This window comes from Athene cunicularia (assembly GCF_003259725.1).
Source record: "Athene cunicularia isolate RWA chromosome 5 unlocalized genomic scaffold, athCun1 chr5_part1, whole genome shotgun sequence".
Classification (NCBI taxonomy): Eukaryota; Metazoa; Chordata; class Aves; order Strigiformes; family Strigidae; genus Athene; species Athene cunicularia.
The window spans coordinates 13,258,416-13,280,554 of record NW_020799101.1 but is presented as its reverse complement, the minus strand read 5'-3'; the positions used below and the strand labels follow the sequence as shown (position 1 = coordinate 13,280,554).

General features: G+C 37.2%; 1 protein-coding gene across 5 annotated transcripts in view; it reads left to right on the top strand.

Moving 5' to 3' along the window:
- Positions 1–22,139, top strand: part of WDR25 (WD repeat domain 25) — a 90,276-nt gene that overhangs the window by 48,263 nt on the left and 19,874 nt on the right. For 4 of the 5 annotated variants that reach the window (XM_026849500.1, XM_026849499.1, XM_026849497.1 and 1 more), the window contains 4 exons: positions 298–428; positions 16,681–16,851; positions 19,086–19,226; positions 19,613–20,865. In XM_026849500.1, coding sequence (XP_026705301.1) covers positions 298–428; positions 16,681–16,851; positions 19,086–19,226; positions 19,613–19,834 — 665 coding nt within the window. In that variant the 3' untranslated portion in view covers positions 19,835–20,865. Of the gene's footprint in view, positions 1–297; positions 429–16,680; positions 16,852–19,085; positions 19,227–19,612; positions 20,866–22,139 lie in introns of those variants that run through there. The other variant, XM_026849501.1, reaches the window with a different exon arrangement.

Below are 22,139 nucleotides of genomic sequence, written 5' to 3'. Positions count from 1 at the left end.
GAAATGAGACCTCATAGGAGCTCTGCTCCTTAGTGTAGGAAACCACTCATTCTCTCTTTTCAGTAGGAAGGAGTCAGTGGTGCAGAGTCCCATGAGCAGGAGCAATTTCATGTGGATAGAATTTGGTGAGTTCAGTCCTGTGTTTTCAGTAAATCGGAGTAGCACTGTATTCTTGAAATGTGTTAATATAAACAGATTCACCTTTGACAACCCTGATATTTTTGAAACTAGGTTGAAATGAATGACATATTTCATTTTCTGCTCAAATTTTAATCTCCATTTCTCACTTTATTTTAGGGAAGCAGATATTTAGCAGCAAAAATGAATTTAGGATCAGCGCGCTGAAGTTCCACCCTACAGAGTCAAATATATTCATTTGTGGAGGGTTCAGCTCAGAAGTTAAAGCTTGGGATATAAGGACTTCTAAGGTAATGGAAGTCTTTTATCTCTTTCTCTTCTGGAATGTTTCTAGATTGGATGTGCTGTGCATTACTAAGTAGCTAGATGTACTGGTCTTTTGATGAAATGTTATTCTGAGGTATTTTGCATTTGTCATTGATTGTGTTGCTACTTGTTGATATGAACCTCTGTAATGTTTTTCAAGCATGAAGAGGAACACTGTACACAAAAATACTAATTTTTGGTTTATGTAAATTTGAGTAACATATAGTTGAATTAAATAAAGCCAATAGCTCACTTGAGGATTTTGAAAAGTGGTTGTGTACTAGGAAGCAGTACAGCTAACTTGCTCTTCAAGCTGTTATATGTGGGTCAAGATGCGAATGCCCGTACCTTTTGTTGAAAAGCCTGGAGTAATTTTTACATTCATGAAGGGCCAGAGAGGCATGTATATCCTCTGCCTTTACTTTATTGTGAACGATGAAGAACAGCATGCTCCCAGCTGCCATTCAGAGCTCTGGAAAGACCAGTGCTATATTCTGCCAGTGGAAGTATAAAGCAAACCAACATCCTCATGCACAGAGCAGCTCAAAGAGTAATAGTGACTGTGAAGTGAATAGTTCTTTGTTTTCCTTTGAATTTCTATGTGGGTAGATCCTACTCATCTTAGTTAGCCATCTGTTTGCTCTTGAGGGTGTCAGAAGGGATCTGAAAAAGATAAAATTGCTTATCCAAACTTTGTCTCTGACTTTGACCTACTAATAATAATAGGTGAGAGATCTAGGCCAATGCATTTCAGGTATTAGGGCTCTTAACAGGACAGCTCTGAAATAGGAGTTGCTCTGTTGAGGAAACACAATATTGTGCAATTAACAATCTAGTTCCTGTGCTGCAGTTGTTCCTTTGGATTTGTCACTGATGTTTGAGAAAACAATTTAATTGTGTAGGATATATACCATAGGCTTCCCTCACATGAATATATTCTTAAAAGAAAAACATTAGTAAGTACATATCAAGACTGCCAAATCTGAGGCTACTCTGAAAATAAATTTACTCTGAGTTTGAGTTACAGTGTCAGTGTGAAAACCTTTGTAAAAGTGATGAGATTTATTTCATCCATCACGCTTGCCTGATGACTAGTTTTCTTTGATAAGGATATGAAGAGATACTCAACGCACAGTTCTGTGAAGGAAGATGATTCTAGTTTTAGATTGCAAAAATTTTAAGTACTTATGATAAAATACCTTTTTTTTTTTTTTTAAGTTATGAGATTTTCCATAGTAACTCATCCCATCTTTCCCCTGCCTTGCACTGATATACAATATTCTGGTGTTGTCAATAATAAGTGATGTTGTGTCTTTAGCATAGGCAACTTATAGAACCTGAAAATACAGATCACACAAGTGGGAAACAGTACCGGTTCAATGGGCATTCCAGATGATCAGAGGTCACCTGTAAATTTACTGTAGAACAAAAACATTATTTTTTTTCTGACAGGGCATGGAAGAAGAAAGACTAATGGAAGTCTTCTTTCCTTGAACAGCAGTGTCAGTGGTTTCAAAGCATGCAAATGAAGTAGAGAGTACAATAGTTCTTTCTTGAGATTCTCATAACAGTAGGCCTTAATTGTGGGGAGGAGATGCAGTCTGTAATTGAACACTTAGCTGTCCTTTTTAACATAGAGAAGCCATTGTATGTCATGGTAGGCTGAACTTCCTTTAAAAAGTACTTCAGGAACTAAATGGGTATCATCTTTTTAAGGCTTAAAGATTGTTGACTATAGTGTCAAATTTGAGATATTTGATCCTAAACAAGGAGAAAATGGCAGATGTAGGTGACAAAACATTCTTTCTGAGATTTTCTGACATGGTGCAATAAGATCTCGTGTAAATGATATTGTAGTTATACACAAAGTCAATTGATACTCTAGCTGTGTACAAAGCCAGAGGCATTCTTTCATCCCCTGTATTTTCTTTATGATGGATTTTATGCCCGTGTATATCTTTGAATGACTATCTCCAAAAAGCCTGTGAAGGTGATTTTTCTCTTGATTTGAAATCAGCTGTGATTGATGAGCATGTTCCTGCCAAAAATGGCAATACCACCAGCTTGCAAGTGTCCAAGGTACCCAGTCTCTGCAGATGAAAAATGATAATTCTGTTCTATAGTAACCAGTGACCAGTGGCATGCAGCAAAAATGTGTCTGCCTTAACAGTAACTCATATTGGTTATGGTTATGGAGGAATATGGTTAGAAATCTTTCATAGACAATAGGAGACAATCTCAAATATTGGTAATGGGGAAGGCATTTCAGTGTCAAGGAAACAGAAGATTCCTTTACAATGGATATTTTCATTTCAAGGGTTATGCTTGAATATTTTTTTTTTTTCAGCAATTCTGATACCAGAGATTGCGATGACAAGACCTGAGGACTATGCAAAATTGGCATCGATCCAAATAGAGTTAAGGGGCTAAATAACAGATATTAATGCTTGTGTTAGATAAGTAAGTTCTGAGTCATCTCCTGAGTCAGTATCTCTGCCAATCACTGGTATTTTGGTTTTATCTTTGAATGGTGTTATGGTGTCACAAAGGCAAACATCTTGAAAAATGCTGTTCTTGGTCCTTTTTACCCCTTGTGAAATGTCAGTTTCAATAGTGCTTTCCCTTGGTACCAGACGAGGTATTAAGCCATATTTTATTCCAAGCAATGAAGACAATAAATATGTTAATCTTGTAAGCATCTCCTTCCTTTTAGGTTCTAAATTCTGATGGTATCCCAGCTCAACTACAGCCAAACTATCACTTGATATGTCTGGAAAACCTGACTGTAGTACAGGCCTACATAAACATAGATTCACAAAACAGTTTTTTGTGGACAGGAGCAGGTATGGGACCACACATTCTTCTTAACCTGGACAGAGGCTGCAAAGCAGCATGTTTGTCCCAGGCTGTGATTACCAAATATTGCCAATCATTTTAGCTTGCTGTTCCACGGAAGACACCCCCTACAGAAATACGTGCATCTCCATGCTATAAGACTGGAGTTTGCTGATTGACAAGGTGTAGTTTGACTGTCTTGGAAAGTCGTCTTGTTGAAACTGTCCCTGAAAAGCAGAAGTAGAGAGGAAATACATGTCCTTCACCAATGAACAGTGTTGCTGGAAGAGGTAGAAGGCAAGTAGAGAGGTATAGAATACAGTTTAGATGAAGCATTACTGCAGTATGGAGCAGACAAATGTGTTGAGATGGAGGTTGCAGTAGAAAAGATGAAAAGATAAGGGGCAGTGTGCAATTTGCGAGGTATTGGCCTTTGTAAAAGCATTCTAAGAAGGCCAAAAACCCATACTGATAAACACTAGTCTTTAATAGCCCACCCATTCATACCTTCTGTAATTCTGACTACCAGTAGCCTGGCTTGAGATGATGTTCTGATATAGTAACTTTTGTGTAAACTACATGTCTGGCAAGATTGCAGGTGAAAACTGCGGTTTTCAGTACTTTACGATCGCACAGTTATAAGAAACAATAGTTATGCTTGGGATCACCTTTGTGTGGGTTGCAGGTGATGATATCTAAGCTCTGTGTGTGTGTCTGCATGCAGAGCCAGTAGTTCACGCTTTAGGTCTGTGATTCATTTCCAGAGGACAGACACTGTAAAAACCACTGATATATCCATAAAAGAGGAATGTGAATTCTTAACATGTTATTAATTTGACTACATACACAGTCTAAAACAGCCCTCATGTTTTCTACTAGTTAGGGAATATATTATCTTGATGACGTTCCAACAGTATTTTATTGTAACTTTATGCTTTACTGCCCAACTGTGGCTTTTTGTCCCCTTGCTTACTGCTCTGGGTACAATGGTGTATTTGTCTTTCCGTTGGCATTCCCAGTCCACTTTTGATACTGTTGCTGAAGTAGGTGGTACTCATGATTGCTACATTGTGAATTTTTAATTTTCACTAAGAGTATTGCTGTTGTGTGCAGTATGTCACAACATTACATGCTCTGACATCCTTTTATCTTATGACATGATTTCTCAAAAGGCAGTACATTCTGTGTCCAGGATACTATATACAGCAAAAATGAGACTAGCAGAATAATGCATTTTTATCTCAGTGACTATCCATACACTCATTTTTGCAATGTTGAAGCTTCAGCCTTGGAACCTGCCTTGAAGAGCCATTGATCACTGAAGAATGCACACAGTGGTTGTCTCTGTACCTGCAGAACCCTCCAGTGCTTAAAAAGATTTTGTGTAACTCTATTTCAGTAATCTGATGCTAATGAAGAGATAAGGGAAGCATCCCACTCTACTACAAGGAAATAATTTACTTTCCAAGAGAATAAATAAGTGAATGAATGTGTACTCTGACAGGTAAGATAGGAAAGGTTTTAGTCTTGGTAAAACAAAAACCCCAGCCTGTTTCTTTTATACAGATCCTGTACTGGATTCTCTCTGGAAATTTTTAGAAGCTGTTACTTGCTTTGTTCATTAGGAAACAATTGTATTAATGTAGAACTTCACCAGTTGGAAAAAAGTTCATGAGGAATATTAATTTTAATAATAAGCAGTGTCTAATCACCTTAGAAAGTGGAAGGCTTGGGTTTAACCTGGTATCTGTTACCAGATTTTTTTTGTTTGATATATTTCATAGAATCACAAAATCATTCAGACTGGAAAAGACCCTTGGGATCATCGAGTCAACCATCAGCCCTACTCTACAAAGTTCTCCCCTACACCATATCCCCCAACATCTCATCCAAACAACCCTTAAACACATCCAGGGGTGGTGACTTCACCCCCTCCCTGGGCAGCCTATTCCACTGTCTGACCACTCTTTCTGTGAAAATTTTTTTCCTGATATTCAGTCTGAATCTCCCCTGTTGCAGTTTAAAGCCATTCCCTCTTGTTCTATCACTAATCACCTGTGAGAAGAGACCAGCACCAGCCTCTCCACAATGTCCTTTCAGGTAGCAAAAAACCCTACCAAACCATAATTTTGATTGTACTGTGATTGTCTAAATTGTACTGTGATTGTCTAAATAAGTGTGGTTTACTCTCCTACTCTGAAACATTTCCAAAAGGGGGAGAAACCTTCTATTATCCTTTGATATTTTTTTTTCTGTTTGAGGCAGCTGTAGGTCAGTAATATTTGTAGACTGTTAGACACCTACATTTGTATTGAATTTAAAATTTGAAGAATAGTTCTGTGTGTACTGAGTGAATATGGAAGTTCACAGCTGAGTGGAGAAAAGGCGAAAAAATTAAACTCTGATTTGATTGTTTATGGTTTCTTCTTGCAGAATGGCAAGTATCACCCATACATTGTTACTGCAAAATAATGTAGTTACATTTCAAACTCTCAGCTATAGAACAGTATATTGGCTAGGTATGAATCATCAATATCATCCATATCTCATGTCTGCTTTTCCCTAGTTTGGGGAATTTCAATGGATTTTTTGGGTATTCTTGCTTTCAGTTTATATTGTTATCTTTATTCACAAAATAAAACCAGCATGCTTTCTGTCTCTTCTATATTACACCCTTACAGCCATATTCAAGATGGGATAAAGTATCCTGGCCAATATTTTGAAATTTATCCTGTTCCAAAATGTGCCATTTACTCTTAATTGAAATAGATGTCTGAGGCCTCTGCCACTTCATTTCAGTTTTGATGCAAACAACCTTAATGTTTTTAACGTGCTTTCATCCTAATTCATGACAAGATTTTTGTGTTGTACCTGTTCTTTCAAGTGTGCTAACCTGTCATTCCGTTTGGACCAATGTGTGGGTGAACTAATGTTTCCTTTTGTTCCCATCATCATATTCCTGCTAGCCTTTTCAGGCTTTGCAGCATATTTTGTCAATAGAGTGAGCATCCTAAATCAAGAGCTTGGATCTTGTTATGCATTGCACATTGAAAACTCAATTTCAGCATTCACTGGTAATTCAATTCCAGAGGTCATTCTTTAGGATGCTCTCCTGTGTTTTAACAGGCTATCTGCTTGCACATCTAAAATTTAACTATGTGAGGCAAAATGATAACTGTATATCAGGAAATGTATATTAGGAAATTATTATATCAGGAAATGTATATTAGGAAATTATTTTTGGTGGAAATTCAGAGTAAAGCATTAGGCATCACAGAGATAGAGTGGATGACTAATAACAAAAATATTGTCCAACTACACGTCCATGCAGTGGTTGAAATGTGCTGCTTTATGACAGTGTGCCACACTGGTGCTTTCTGCTGATGAAAAATGACATAGAACAGCTGATAGTGGTATTTTTCCAAATTAGTACTTCTGAAATATTTTTGATTTTGATGGGCAACTAATTTCTAACAGGAGCATAAATTTATGAGCACAAATTACTAATATTTGTTCATGTACTGAATGTGGTATAAAAATTGGATTTCTAAGTCCCAGAGAAAATATATGGAGATAGATTTGAGGCAGCCTTTAAGCTACTAAAACATTGAGAAATGTACAGTAGGCTATTAATCAGAAAGGCAGATATCAAAAAAAAAAAAAAAGTTGAAAGACATTTATTGCAATCCCTGTTCTGTTGAGCAAACAGGCAAAATTATTTCAAAAGTAGCATTGGGTATTAAGCAAGGTAAAGACTGAAAGAACAATAAGGGAGTTAAAAGCTTCAAGATAAACCTAAGCAATATATACTTCAGAGAAATGAATGGATGGAACAACTTGTTAACTGCTCAGTGAAATGTAAAGTATACGGGCATCTCAAAATCACAGAGACAAGTAATCAAAGCCTGAAAAAAAAAAAAAAAGTAAAAAAAAAAAAAAGAGGCAATTGAATAGCATGTAGAAATTTATTTTAGTGGTATTTCTTTCTGTTTGTGTTAAACCCAGTTTTGTGTCTGATGAAGAGATTATTCTGGAGATGTTATATTGCTGTATAACAGATTGATGAAATTTATGAAACATTTGGAGAATGTTTATAGTATGAAAAGACCAGAAAACTTGGAAGTGAGATGGTATGTTTAAAAAAAAATAATTAAAAGATCTCTGCATTGTCAACCAAGGAAAGAGTATCATATTGAAGAGCCTCCATGGGATCATTGGACCTCAGAGATGAACCTAGAAAAATCCGTTAAAATGCCCCGTAAAAAGAATTGTGTAATAACATGAAGACCTAGAAGTAGTTATGTATTTTAGAATTATTTCCTTCTCTGAGCTGTGGAAGGATTTCTTAAGATGTTCAGCACAAGCCAGTTCAATTACACAGTCACTCTCCATTGTGGCTGATCTGCATTAGCTTGTTGTACAGGAGACAATATATATATTCCAACTACTTATTCTACCTGAAATTTTAATATTCCTTGAATTACCAAAGAGAACAAAGGGTTGAGACTTGTATCCTTCAGCTCAGCAATAAGGACTTTATTGTGTTCACAAGAGAAAATATGACTACAGATATTTTTTTTCTTTTTAATTTGGGTTTCTAAGCTTACACAGATGTAGCATCAGAACAAGGCTACAATTGTAACTGTCCTGTACTGATAATACTTTTAAAGGAGCTAAAGTTCCTTATATCATTAGTGAATCATCAATCTGAATTGAAAAGATTTATTTACACGTGTCAGCAAGGTTTGTATAGTGTAAAGCGCGGATGCTATTAGCTCTGCTGAAAGGATATACAGCACTCAAGAACTTGCATCTGAATGTATTCATTTAAATTTTCTAAATGTATCCATATAATTGCTCTTGAGTTTTGCATATTTTACCTTTTATTTGCATTCTGCTTTGAAACTCTTAACATTTTGTAAGCGTTCAGGAACTGTTTTTTTATCACTTGCATGCAGAAATGCAAGGAACTCTGAAGGCAGGGAGATCACATTTTCTTCGACTCTCTTAAAAATAGAAGATTAATTGATGGATGTACTCTGGTTTTGATCTCTTGTCTGTTGCTGTTCACGTGTTCTGTCTCATAAATCACTGAAGCCCATTGGAGTTTTGGCAAGAGCAATCTGCTACAGCTGTCAGAACAGCAAGTCCTGACGAAGCAGCATGCAGTAATCTGGAGAGCAAATAAGTGGAAGGCGACAGGGCTGTGGCTCTGATCTTTAAGCAATATTTGAAGCTCTCAGACCTCCATAAATGCAAATCCACTGCTTATGTTAAAGAAGGAGGGAAAGAGAGGAAGGGCGTCAGGCAGTGGAGAACCAGTGGTATGACCTGACAGAACCACAGAACAGACTAGTTACACATATAGGAATATATGAAATTATGGGGGAAAAAAAAAAAAAAAAAAAAAAAAAAAAAAAAAAAGTAGTTAAGTGAAGATTGATTGTATGAAGCTTACTTGATGTCACTTTATGATTTTGGACTTTAATAGAACAATTAGAGGAGCTGTAGAAGTCAGGGACGTAGGTAATTGTAAAATGGGAAAACTAGCTAAAGGGGAGATCTCAAGAAAGGAAACTGCCTGGGAGGAATTCAGTGAAGTACTTCAGGCATGGCTCCAAATGGAATAATTTATTATTGTGTATTTGGAAAATATTTGTTACAGAAAGTATTGTGTTTGCACAATTAATTAAAAAAAAAAAAGGAGTAGAATGTCATGCAGGAAAAATAGCAATGACTTATTAGAAATGGGAAGAGTACAAATGAATAAAAAGGTCCAGATTTTGGGATTAATAATAAAGGTTTCAAAAAAGATGAATACAAAGTCAGTCTGTTGGAGTGATAGAAAAATTTAAGGAAAAATTAGATTTGAAGATTTACACAAAATTCCCATTTTTGAAATTGAGGTCTTCATAAGCTGTAGAACAAATTAACTAGAAAAATGGTGGAAGCAGATATTTTGAGCTTTTAAAATTAGTCTAGAAATGCACTGCAGAATTTTTATTATTAACGGAGGCCAAGGCAGAGTAACAACAGGTTTGGGAGTTTTTTACCCCATTTTGGTTTGTTATTCTGGATTGAACATTGTTTAGCTACAAAATTACAACTATGATCTATAGCTTTATGCTTAAAAAGAAAAAAATGAACGAGATGGTCTTTATGTGGTTGAGCTATTTCTCTGTACTTGAGTTTATAAAGAAATAAGCCCAAGTCATTAAAGCATAGTTAAAAAATTAATAAATTTAGAGTGTAAGTGCAGTGCATTAGTTTCCTTGGGAACATTCTATTGCAATTTTTTTCAGATGAGATGCAGTCATTTTAAGTAGCTTGTATTTAGGAGACCTAATGAATTTGTCTCTGGATAGCATATAAATATGAAAAAGGGCTGTAGAAATTGGTGGAGCTACTTGCACTTCTGTTTCTATAGAAACAGCCAATACATTGTCATGTACTGGTGGTATTTGAAAGAACAATGTAATTAGAATAAGATGATTTATTCAGTGCTTTAGAAAACTGAAGTTATTCTCACACTCAGAGAAATCCTTGCTATGGACCTAAAGTTCAGAGAGAAATGGTGAGGTACATTTGTACTTGCATAATGGTATTTGGGTTTAAATGTTAACATTCAAGGGTTCTTTCTGAGTGTGAAGGCACATTTTATGTGGCTGTATCAAATACGTGAGCAGTCCTGCTGTGTTTATTTGGAAACCTCATACGAAGGTATTACAGATGAGAATGGTAGACATGTCTATACATAGAGTCTCTCCTGGAGAGACTGAAATGGGCCAGGAACAAAACATGCCTCCCTCCAGAGTGTGAGTATTCGAGTGAGAAGCTGCCAGGGAATAGCCATTCTGGTTTCATCCCATTTCTAGACAAATTTTACACTCCTAGCAGTGACCTGTATGCTTTTAAAAAACAAGAATATGAAAGCACAGTAAACTTTGTCCCACCAGCAATGGTTACTAAGGCCTTTCTGGCTTACAGTTTGGGGACTTCCTGCACCACAGATAGTGTCTTTATCTTTCATGGCTCTCTTTTGAGTTTTCATGCTGTGGAAGTGGTTGTTCTTGTGGGGTTTTTTTTGTATACAGATTTCCCTTCTTTATCCTGTCTGAGATGGGGAGATCCTTTTAAATAAGAAATCCAATGGGATTTTTTTTTTTATCTAATAGATGGTTGACACTTTCCAGTACAAGATTCTTGTGCCTTCTCAAGCAATCTGAAAGTGACTTAAAAAAGAACAGTATACAAAGTCTTATAGATCAATACCAGATTAAGCTGAACTACTTCATTTTAATCAGTCTTCATTTCCTTTTAATTATTTTCAAGACCCCTTGATAATCTTGAGATGTGTCTGAAAACAGAGCAGTTACAAACAGGAAAAAACTTAAATAGAAAAGCAAAATATTTTTTTTCGTTTGCATAAAGAGAAACACAGCAGTCTTATTTTAAGAGTTTAAAAGAACGTAAGAGTGGAGCATGCTTGATCTTCCTGTCTACAATATTGTAATGCATTTTGATTAAAATTGCCATTGTAACTTTCAGGTGGAGATCAGAGACATAAATTGGATTTATCATGCAGTTTTGGTTTTGTTGTGAACATACAGCTAAAAAGCAAATAGCAGTTAGCTGCCTCAACACCTTGCTCTCTAGATCATGCCTTGCACTGCAGTAGATAACTTACTTTGCACAAAAGCTTTTTTTTCTTTTAAGTTAAAATGCCCTTTTTATTACTAGTAATTGTGTAGTACTGTTTCACAGAGATTATATCAGTCCCCTATTGCATTAATTGCCCAACATGCCAGTAGGAAGAGGCAGTTTCTAGCTAAAGCACTCAATCTAAAAAGATAGGACAAGAATTGGAAGAAAAAGTACGGCAATTTTTACAGGTTGGAAGCCATGGCACTGACTTGATTAAGGGCTTTTTTCATGACCATCCAGGTTGCCTGTAGTCCTTTTAGATTTGTTTTGAGACCTCATCTCCTGATGCTCAGGGCGGTGACTATAAAAGCACGTTTCTTTCTCATCACTTCCATAAAGCTTGAGGGGATTTTAGGAAAGTGCAGTGCATGTAGGTTACAGGTGACCAGGACAGAGCAGGAGTGAGCAGCAGCCTTCTGAATTACTTGTGTGGAAGGTTTGAGCTTTCTTGACAAACAAAATACCAGGCATTGCATGTGCTTTATGAAGAGAAGGATTATCGAACACCCATCTGAAATATATACCTTGAATTCAGCTTCACAGCATGCTTTTCAAATCACCAGAACCTTAAGAATCTGTTTGAAACTGATTTAATTTGCTTAAATTACCTTTCTTGTCGATTGCCTGCAGCCATGAGCTCTTGAAGTTTATTATTATGTTGGGTCGTGTTGACACCAGAAACTATCAAGCCTTCCTCTGAAATAATTTCTTTTATGTCCAGAAAATGCTTAGATTGAAGAAGTGGACTGTGGTTTTCCAATGCTTATGAGTGATAAATCTGCAAATAGAGAAAGAGCTAAAGCTGTTATTAACAAACTAAAGCCAGCAGGGTAGGGAAACTGGTGCTTTCCCCAAGCAAGTTCCTTGGGCATGACATGAGTTAATTGTCTAAGGTAGAACAAAGCAAGTTTAATTATGAGTACTTTTCTAAGCAGGGGTGTTGCAATTAGTTATTTTTGAAAGCTATCTTTGTGGGGGAATTTAAATACTATGTATATCAAGTTCCCAGCTGCTATTCAAAGTGTTAATTTATTGTTCTCTGAGTCAGTTCTTACTATGTAATTTGAAGATTAAACAGCATAGTTTTTCTAAGGTTTGTATAGAACATACAGAAGATGGTCTTTTGTACTAATTTTTAGACATTTTCCTGTTGCAGAGCTAAGATACATAGGTAATTTGGTTAGATGTCCTATTAACAGACAAGCAAATATAATGATTAGCAGTGAAAATGTTTAAATTGATAGTGGCAGTTTTTGTAGGAGCCCAACAGGATTTCAGCAAAAATTAAAAGTATCTGTGCGTTACGAACTTCACAATCTCGTCTTTTTCCTTACTGAGAGATGACTGTTGCTCCAAAAACTGTTAAAAACAAGTCCCAAACCAAAACCCTAACCCCTTAACAGTGCTGAACACAGTGTATGTATGAATACATAACTACATACATTTCACAAGGGGTTTTTTAGAAGACAGAGACCCAAATGGTATGCCTGAATTTTTCATCTTTAAAATAAGCAAATATTAAAGAATTACTACTGTGAATCACCATTTGGGACTTTATTACCATTTATTGCTCTATATTATTCTTCATTTCCCAGCACAAATCAACCTTTGTTTCTGCCTCCCTGTCTCTGTTTCTCCATGTTTGTGCTGCTCCACGTTCTGCTGACTTTCCAGTCCCAGTTGGGACTTGTCACTTTTGTGAAGGTGCCTGCTGATTTGTGAAGCTGCCTCCTTCAGTTTGTTGGGGTGGTAGAGCCTTTTGTGTCCATTCCTCTCAATATAACTTTATTTCAGTTCTACAGTTCATACAGCTGTCAAGTTTCTGTAAGGTTTTCCATTTCTTATTCCAGGAAGCTATTATATTTTGTGGGGATTTTTTTAGTTTGTGTTTTTTTGTTGTGGTTTTGGTTTTTTTTTTTTTTTAAATTTTTGCTCCTACAAAATAGCTTAATTTTCTACTTTACTAATGAACTATGGACTTCCTTTTATAACTCTGTGAAGAACTAGCTATGCATGGTGATTTCTCCATAGAGAAAGTGGAGGCTATAAATATGCAAATATTACTTTTTGGCTTTACAAAGTTTAATTGCTTTGTATATTATGCAGATTCCTAGGCTGAAAAATCTGATGAGAGCAAGGAAAACATTTGTATAGTCACTATCTTAAAAATGCAGGCAGATTGCTGAAAAGTGTGCCAGTTTTGAGTCTGCAGGTTTACATCTTGTTGATGTTATTACAGGGTGTATAGGGTGCTTGCATGACTGAGGTTCTTCACTGAATGCAAACATCGTGTTTCTAAACTGTACATTTCTCAGAGCCTGTGAAAAGCAATTGGAGCAGCTGCTGCTGCCATCCTTCTACATGCTGAGATCACAGGAAGCAGAGCTGGAAGGGACCTCAGGAGGTCATCTAGTATATCGCTACCCTAAAGCAGGATCAGGGAGTTCTGAACATTTCCAAATAGTCATAGATTTTTGAATTTGAGGCAAGAAATCAAGAAGTTTTCATGTTGTGTTTGATATTTGAAATTATTTTTGTTGGTTAAAGTATAAAACAGAGGTATAATCCAGGATATGTGACACCTGAAAATTTTTTTAAATGTATATGTTTACAGTATCTGTAAAATGTTTGGACTCTGAAAGTCAGTAGTCATGTGTTGTTAGGGGTATAAGGTAGGCACTGAAATGCCTCACAAAGTTGGGAACCGTTTCAGTGTAATACTTCAAGCACTCTCTCCTCTGTTGGTTTTTCTAGTGATGTTGGAAGAAGGACCAACCTCTGAACACCCTGTTGGAAGTGCGGGCTGCTGTTTTAGTAATCTTAGAGAGAGAGAGATATTTGGATATTAATAATTAGGAGTCTTCTAGTGTTCTAGTTTTAAGTATCACCATATTCGGAGAGATAGATTGCTTTAATCTGGCCACTTGCTTTGATGTTTCTCTTCACTGGAGGCAAATCAGAGAAAAAGAAAGCAAAAGTATTGTTTTGCAAAATTCAAAGTAGATAACATAGATGCAGAATTTAATGAAAAAAAGGTGGAAAGAAAGGATGTTGAAATTGTTCGTATATTGCTTAGAATGGTTGAAAATCTCTCTTTAAGATCCAGCTCACAGGCTGTTCAAATATTCAGAGTCCTGTAGCTGAGGACCTATTTCTGCATGGATCAAACCCACTTTGGTATAAGTCCTGAAAGAGGATCTATCTAGATTTGAGAACTTGGGTGCTTTTGATTTGGGATGATTTGAGAACTTTGTTATTTCCTTTTACATCACAAACTTCTTTAGAGATTGTTTATATGCATTAATTACATGATGGGAACTAGTGGTTGAGCCACATTATTGACAACCCTTTCTTTCCCTGCTGCCCTGCATTTTCAACAGAGTGACAGAAAAAGCCTCTGCTTCAGCAGAAACAGCAGAGACTGCCTCTTGCCAGGACAGTCATATGAGGTGGGAGGTGTGGGACTGAATCCCCATAGACCAAGGCAGGATCCTGGCTGAGTCCTTAAAGCACCGTTTGACAGCAGCGCTCCTGTCACTTCCATCTTTCCCTCTCTGGCTGCACTTTAAAAAAGCGAACTGCTTGGGTTTCTTTTTCCAGGAGATGGTGTCAGACCAAGTCCTTAATGGGATTGAAGTATCTTCTGCAGGATGAATAGTGTACCCTTCTGCTGAGTGTGTCCATGTTGACCTTGTAGGCAGTTTCTGACTGAGCATGCAAGCTTTGCTTTCTTGCTGTAACGTCCTGACGCTGTGGTCTCACCACTTGCAAGTTAAGCAACGACACATAGCAGCATGTGACTGGGAGAGCCTTGAGTCATCAAGTTTACACATCCCCAGTCATAAACAGTGATCTGTTAAGTCCTGAACGATCAACAAGAATATTCACTTCTTGCTGTGTCCTTTTCATTACCTGTAAGTTCCAAATCCCTACTAACCTAATTACTTTCCTTTCCCTGGCTCTATAACTAGCTGAAGGTTTTGAGAACAAAAAGACCAAAAACTTACACTTCTGAAGTTTCCTGGAGGGAGGAAGGAGAGATCCTCAGAGTGCTCCAAGTTCAATCATAGAATCATGGAATATGAGGTTGGAAGAGACCTCAAGGATCTTCTGGTCCAACCTTTCTTCACAAAAGCATGGTCTAGGCATGATGGCTCAGCACCTTGTCCAGCTGAATCTTAGAAGTGTCCAATGTTGGGGAATCCACCACTTCCCTGGGGAGATTATTCCAATGGCTGATTGTTCTTATTGTGGAAAATTTTCCTCCTGTGTCCAATCAGAATGTCCCCAGGAGTAACTTGTACCCATTACTCCTCGTCTTTTCTATGTGACTGCTTGTAAAAAGGGAGTCTCCATCTTCTTTGTAGCCACCCTTTCAAATACTGGAACATGGTGATAAGGTCTCCCCTCTTTGCTGCAGCAGCACACCATTCATATTGAGCTTCTTGTCTACCAGGACCCTCAGGTCCCTTTGCACAGAGCTTCTCCCCAGCTGGGTAGATCCCAGCCGGTGCTGCACTTCTGGATTATGTTTTCCTAGGTGCAAGACCTTACATTTGTCATTGTTGAACTTCATAAGGTTCTTGCTAGCACTCTCTTCCAGCCTCTCCATGTCTTCCTGCAGAGTGGCTTACCCTTCTGAAATGTTCCCCACTCAGTTTGGTATCATCACATCATTTGCTCTATTGTTCTTCCAACAAATATCTGGGTAGTTGAAGTCACCCATAAGAACCAAGTTCTGTTGACCTGAAGCTTGCTTAAGTGTCATAAATACTGCTTTTTTTTTTTCCTTATTGTCTTGGTTTGGGGGTCAGTAGCAGATGCCTACTGTAAGATTCCCCCTTGGAGATGACCCCTCTGATCTTGACCCATAGGCATTCAATAGAGCTTCCACAACTGCTGTAGCTGAGTTCTATACATTCAAGGTTCTTTTTAACATAGAGTGTGACTCTACCATCTCTTCTTCGCTGCCTGTCTTTACAGAACAGCCTATAGCCATCCATCGTGATCTTTCAGTCATGTGAGTTGTCCCCAGTTTTTTCTATGATATCATAACTTCCTGACTGGGCACGGGGCTCCAGTTCCTCCTGTTTGTTCCCCAGGCTGCATGCTTTGGTGCACATACACATACACTTGCGATGGTTGCTCTTCAGATTCTCATCTTGGGAGACAGCTAAGAAACATTTGTTGCTGCTCTGGTTGACCTGGCTTATTCCCCAGTTGGTTGCAATGGCATAGCATTGCCACTTTGGACCCTGTCCCCTAAGTCCTTCAGTTTAAAGCCTGCCTCACCCAAGTTGGCCAGCCTGCTGCCAAAGATTCCCTGCCTCTTCTAGGGAATCCAGAAGAGTTCATAAAATAGAAGGGAGTTTATGTAGACCAAGCACCACAACATTGTGTTGTCTAAAGCTCTTTCTGGATCTAACTCTTAATTCCTTGGGAATTTATAACAGAATCTTATCTATATATAAATATATGAATTGTACAAATTCATGCTTTCCTTTATCTCATATAATTTTCCTGTGTGTGTACTCTTTACATGCTTTAACAATATATAAAAAATTAGTTACTTTTCCACATTTTAAAATAATATATAATTTGTTGGAGATAGTTCTTAATGCAAAGAGAGTTCTTAATACAAAGGTTATCATGTTCTTTTAACCTGTCAAAAAATAACAAACTTTTTTTATCCACTAGCTGTTAAGAGTGTACAAAGCTGCAGTACAACAGACATTGGATATACTTTTTCTCCCCGAAGGAAGAGAATTTCTTACAAGCACAGATGCAGTAAGCCGGGACTCAGCTGATCGTACCATTATTGCTTGGGACTTTCAAAGTGCTGCGAAAATCTCCAATCAGATTTTTCATGTAAGATTAACAATTAGTATTGTTTGGGTCATGATTTAGCATTTCATGTTTGTTAGCATTGTTAAAAAAAAAAAAAAAAAAAGGTTTTGATTTTCTGTAAGACCATTGTGTGATGTATAAAAATGCTCTTATTGTAAGCTGAGGGCTTTCTTTATTTTTATATTTTAAAAACACCTACTTATTCTTAAAAAATGACCTTGAAGTCTGATAGGTCCCCTTGTGTTAAAAATATTTACATTTCAGTGCTTGTGCACGGACATCTAAGCTATATTTAGGCAAGGCCACTGCAGTGTCATTCTAGCTTGCCAATGGTGCATGGCAGTAGTTGCTATAGTGCTACGTTTCTTTTCTCACACTTTTTCTTACATTTTTCATCAGCTGCAATGAGGGCTATTGACAAATTTTGTTTAATATTCACATAGTAACAGCAACCTGATACATGCATATAGATACCTAGTACAGCATAATCACAGGGGCAAAATTTACTTCTATCAGTGCAGGTTCAGTGTTTTTCTCAGTAATCTATCCAGGCAAGATATTTAATAGACTAAATTGTCTAGAAAGGCTGAGAGCTTCAAACAAGATTATCAGGGAAGTTAATAGATAATTCCAACTCCCTGGGTCTTTTTTTTGAAAACCCAAGTCTAATATTCTGTGTATATACATGCTTTTTGGCTGAAATGAACAGTTCTCTACTGACAAGGACATGTACATGATGATCTAATGAGTTTTTGTTTTTAATTTCCAGTTATGTCTTTATCCAGTACTGGATCTATCAACATCTTGGACAGGCAATAGGAAAGAAACCCAACAAACTGTGAATATCTAAAGTACAGGCTAGTCACATTCAGTATCAAGGAGTAAACACCAAACAGCTTCTCTTTATCCCTTGCCAAACAACCAACTAACCCCGTCCCGCTGCTTACATTCTCACAACTGCAGTATCTCTGAAATGGACTGTTTTCCCCCTTTTCTGCACTGTGAATAAACAAAACTTGGTGATGGTTTTGGAAACTCTGCTTCAATTTTCTGAATTTCACCTTTGAACCCTTCAAGGTGGGAGAGAACCCCCTGAGCTCTCCAGATTAGATCCTAACAGGACTTGATCTATTGCTTGTTTGCATTAACAAATGAATAGTTTAAGAGCTCTAAAATAACCCATTGCTACAGTATACCCAACACAACAGCACAGTGCTCCTGCAGATTGTGTTGTGCTTTCTGATCTCTTATTGTTAGACTCAGTTTCTCTGTTAGACCCAGAAGCAGGCAGTGATTTGCCACAGAGCCCACTCCTAACCAGCCATGCTGTATAACCCTGTTTTGGCTTCCGCACCAATACCCAGAACTTCCTTCCCAGTTCATCACTTCTAAACCACACTGTCAGTCTGGTGTCCTTCACATGCAGATGCATCCTACAGCCAAAGATCTCTTAATTTGTATTCATGACATCAAAATTCAGCACTGTGTCTTTAGGTTAGGATGAAACCCAAGGTTTGGACCTGGTGAAACCTTGTGAGAGCCATTGATTTCTGATGCAGTCACTACAGAGTTTTGAAAGTAATTTTAATTCAGCCTTAAATAGGAACACTAGAGTAAAGATAAGTGTTACTAATTTTTGTAGATATTTATGAACTTACAGCCCACAGCAGTCTACTTGGCAAATCACTGTCATAACGAACTTCTGGTTTAGTAGGCTAACAATGATCCCTTGTTAAAAAATTATATTTTTTATAATAGTGGGGTGGGGAATTGTGTCTGTTTAAATGGCATGATTTCTATTCCTGTCAGTGTGGCCAGAACTGAGAGAATGAAGGATTTTGAGAGCTCCTAAAAGGTAGCATGGAAGGCACAGTATGGCTGTGGAGGAAGGGATAAGAGGATTCACTTCACATTCAAACTTCAGTTTTCCTTGAGCAGGAAGAGGATGACTTGAGTAGCATCAGGTTGGAGTTACCTTTCTGCAGCTGTTCTGCAATATAATTATGGTTCAGAGGGAGATGGGACTTTGGTCAGTATCTAGGAAATTAAAGCAGAGATTTGATTTGATATTTCTCTTGGTGTAAGGCTTTCAGTGGATTGTAACGAGTTAAGTATCTTTATATAATATATACTATGAAGATGGCTTATGTATACCTTGCCCTCTATGGTCTTTCAAATATGTCAATAGCTAACCTGAGTCATTTGAACAAATCCTTTTTTTCATACAAGAAAACTTTCTTTAAAATTATTTTCAGGAGCGTTACACTTGCCCAAGCCTGACTCTGCACCCAAAAGAGTCTATGTTTGTTGCTCAGACGAACGGGAACTACATGGCTTTGTTTTCTACCCAGCGACCTTACCGAATCAACAAAAAGAAAAGATACGAAGGACATAAGGTATCCTTCTTCACTGAGAACTTAGTATCCAAGTCAGAAAGGAAGATAGATAGCTAAGTACCTGCGCTTTTTAATGTGTCTGCTAATAGTGTTTGATTATAAATCAGTGATAGATACTAATTAGCTTCATTTGCTTTCCCATGTGCCAGTCTATTTTGAATCATATGCACTCTGAAGAAAATAGCTATTAGAAGAATTTATGAATACTTAATAGCTTGATTAAATAAGTTTGTGTTATAGCTGTGCGTTAATAAACACCTGGAGAAGTCCTTAGTGTATATTTATTTAAAGATAAAATTATTTTTTCATACTATATTCATTTTCAGTATATTACAATGAACTGTTCTAATCATCATCAGGAGTTACACTGTTACTGATTTTCACAGGTGGAAGGATTTGCAGTGGGCTGTGAATTTTCTCCAGATGGAACACTTTTGGTGACAGGAAGTTCAGATGGCAAAGTGTTTTTCTACAACTATCATACTGCTAGGATTATTCGCACTTTGTCTGCACATAAAGAAGCTTGTGTGAGTGCAATATTTCACCCAGTCTTGCCTTCGCTCCTTGCAACATGTGATTGGGCTGGAGAAATCAAGATCTGGCAATAACAAGCAGAGTTAGTTTTTAGGATGTCTCCTGTTAGTCTGTCAAAGGTGTAGGAAATAAACCATGGTATGCAATGTGAAATTCTGTTGTGATGTGTTGTAAGCAGGAGAGACTGTTGTCTTTTCTTCTATGACCTTTAAGTCTGTGCTATCATAATGGAGTTAAAATGGTTTTGTGATTAACTGCTGAGCAAAGAAGTGGTCTTACTCCCTCCCTGAGCCCTGGTGACAAATTTTTGCCCCTTTTGTTTCAATCTTCTGGTGCTCATCCAGCCCCACCCTGGTTCAAGTAACTACATTTAAGAAAATAATTGTTCTTTTTATGTAGCTTTTCAATGCAGATGTCTTGAATCAGGTTTTAGCATAGAATCACAGAATCATTTAAGTTGGAAAAGACCTTTAAGATTGTTGAGTCCAAATATAAACACAACACTGCCAAGTCCACCACTAAACCATGTCTCTAAGTGCCATCCTCCAGGGAAGGTGACTCAACTGCTTCTCCGGGCACCCTGTTCCAATGCTTGACAGTCTTTTTGGTGAAGAAATTTTTCCTAACATCCAATCTAAACCTCCCTGGTGCAACGTTTCGTCTCGTCCTCACCAAAAGTTGGAGGGGACATATTATTTAACAGAGGATGATGTTCAGATCAATTAATGCCTATTTTGTCTTCCTGCGATTTTTTTTTTTTTTTTCCCACTACTTTATACTATTTTTCACTCTTTCAGCTCCCTAACATAGCCACTGAAGGCTTAGACAAACAAGTGTAGTTCAAGGCAAAACAGCTCCTACGCACAAGAAAGGGGAATATTGCAGGGCAGGTGGGACTACTTCTTTTGGAAATGATTGGCTGTTACTAGCTTTTGAGAGTTTCAGGGAAAGGTATGCCAGATAACTTGAAGCTAATTTTGAAGTTAATAAATTTGTGTTGAAATCCTGGTGTTTAAACTTCGGTTTTAAACTTACATTTATGACTGTACATAAGGAAAGGAATACTATGTGTAAATATTTTTGGTGAAAAAAATAAACATTTTTTCATACATGGTGTCTGTATGTTACTATTTTACTCCTGTTATTCTTGACAAGTTAGTACTGAAGACAATCATGGAATTGATACTTGGGGGGAAAACAGTTAATATACTACCCTAATTTATTGTGGACATGCATGCATTTCTCCATACTTCTTGATCTCACTTAGACACAGAAAATTGCCATCATGCTTTTCAGTGTAGGGGATATTCTTTGACATTCAGACAAAGAGCTGGGCTATTCTGCAGCAAATAGAAAATTCATTAAGCCAGAACTCTGTATTGACATATGCACAGATTGCTTGTAAATGTATTTTAAATTTGCATTCCCTGAACCTGTATTGCTTGTTTCTAGAAGTTATTATTAATTTTATACCTCTCTGTGTGTCACTGAAAAAATATATTTATATCTAAACCATAGATATTCCCAGCCTTGACTCCATATAAATATGTGCTACCTTGCAGTGAGTGCTATAAGCTTGGCTTCTGTTTGGTCTGATTAGTCTATAAAGGTATTTTAGCATACACGGGATAATTTTGTAGAGTAAATTGTCTCTGTCATGCAATCCAGAAATCATGTCTAATATCAATTGTCCTCTGTAGCATCTGTTTGTTCTTTTATTTTTTTCTTATTGGCATAGATACAAAGGGTTTTTATCTAGTTTTCACATCCTCAGTTAAAACAGCTTTTTCAGAGAAAATTCTTCAGAACGCTGATGCAAATGGACGATTTTAATTAACTAAAGTACTCCATTGTTTTTTAGTTTGTGTTCCATATAGCTTGTAGTAAGAAATAAGCCTGTACCAAGACTGTGGATCCATGGTTATATTGTTTTTATATTGTTTGGACGTTGGATCAAGATATTGTGGCTGTGTGGTTTCAATCATCTTATCAACAGTTCTGACAGGTTTTAACAAAGGGCATTAAATTTTAGTGAACCATGCAATGTAGCACAAGTAACTTTTTTTTTTTTTTTTTCCCCCTCTCCAGACTGTTCTTAATTTCTTACTTCCTTGTTCGGCATATACCTGTTTGGTGGGAGCCTGAATTTTGCACTTCTCTTGACTGTGCCTTTAGCATACAAGCTACCTGGACCCTCAACTGATTTGATGATTTGATGAGTTACTTCTAATTCAAACTGTGGGATCTTCATAAATATCAGGAGTTCAGCTGAAAGTAAAGTAGTAGCCTATCACCAGGCAGGCTGAATCAAACTGCATGGCATTTTCTCAGAGGGTGGCTCTGTGTCTCTCCCTCCAAGTTCAAAATGTGCTATTGCCA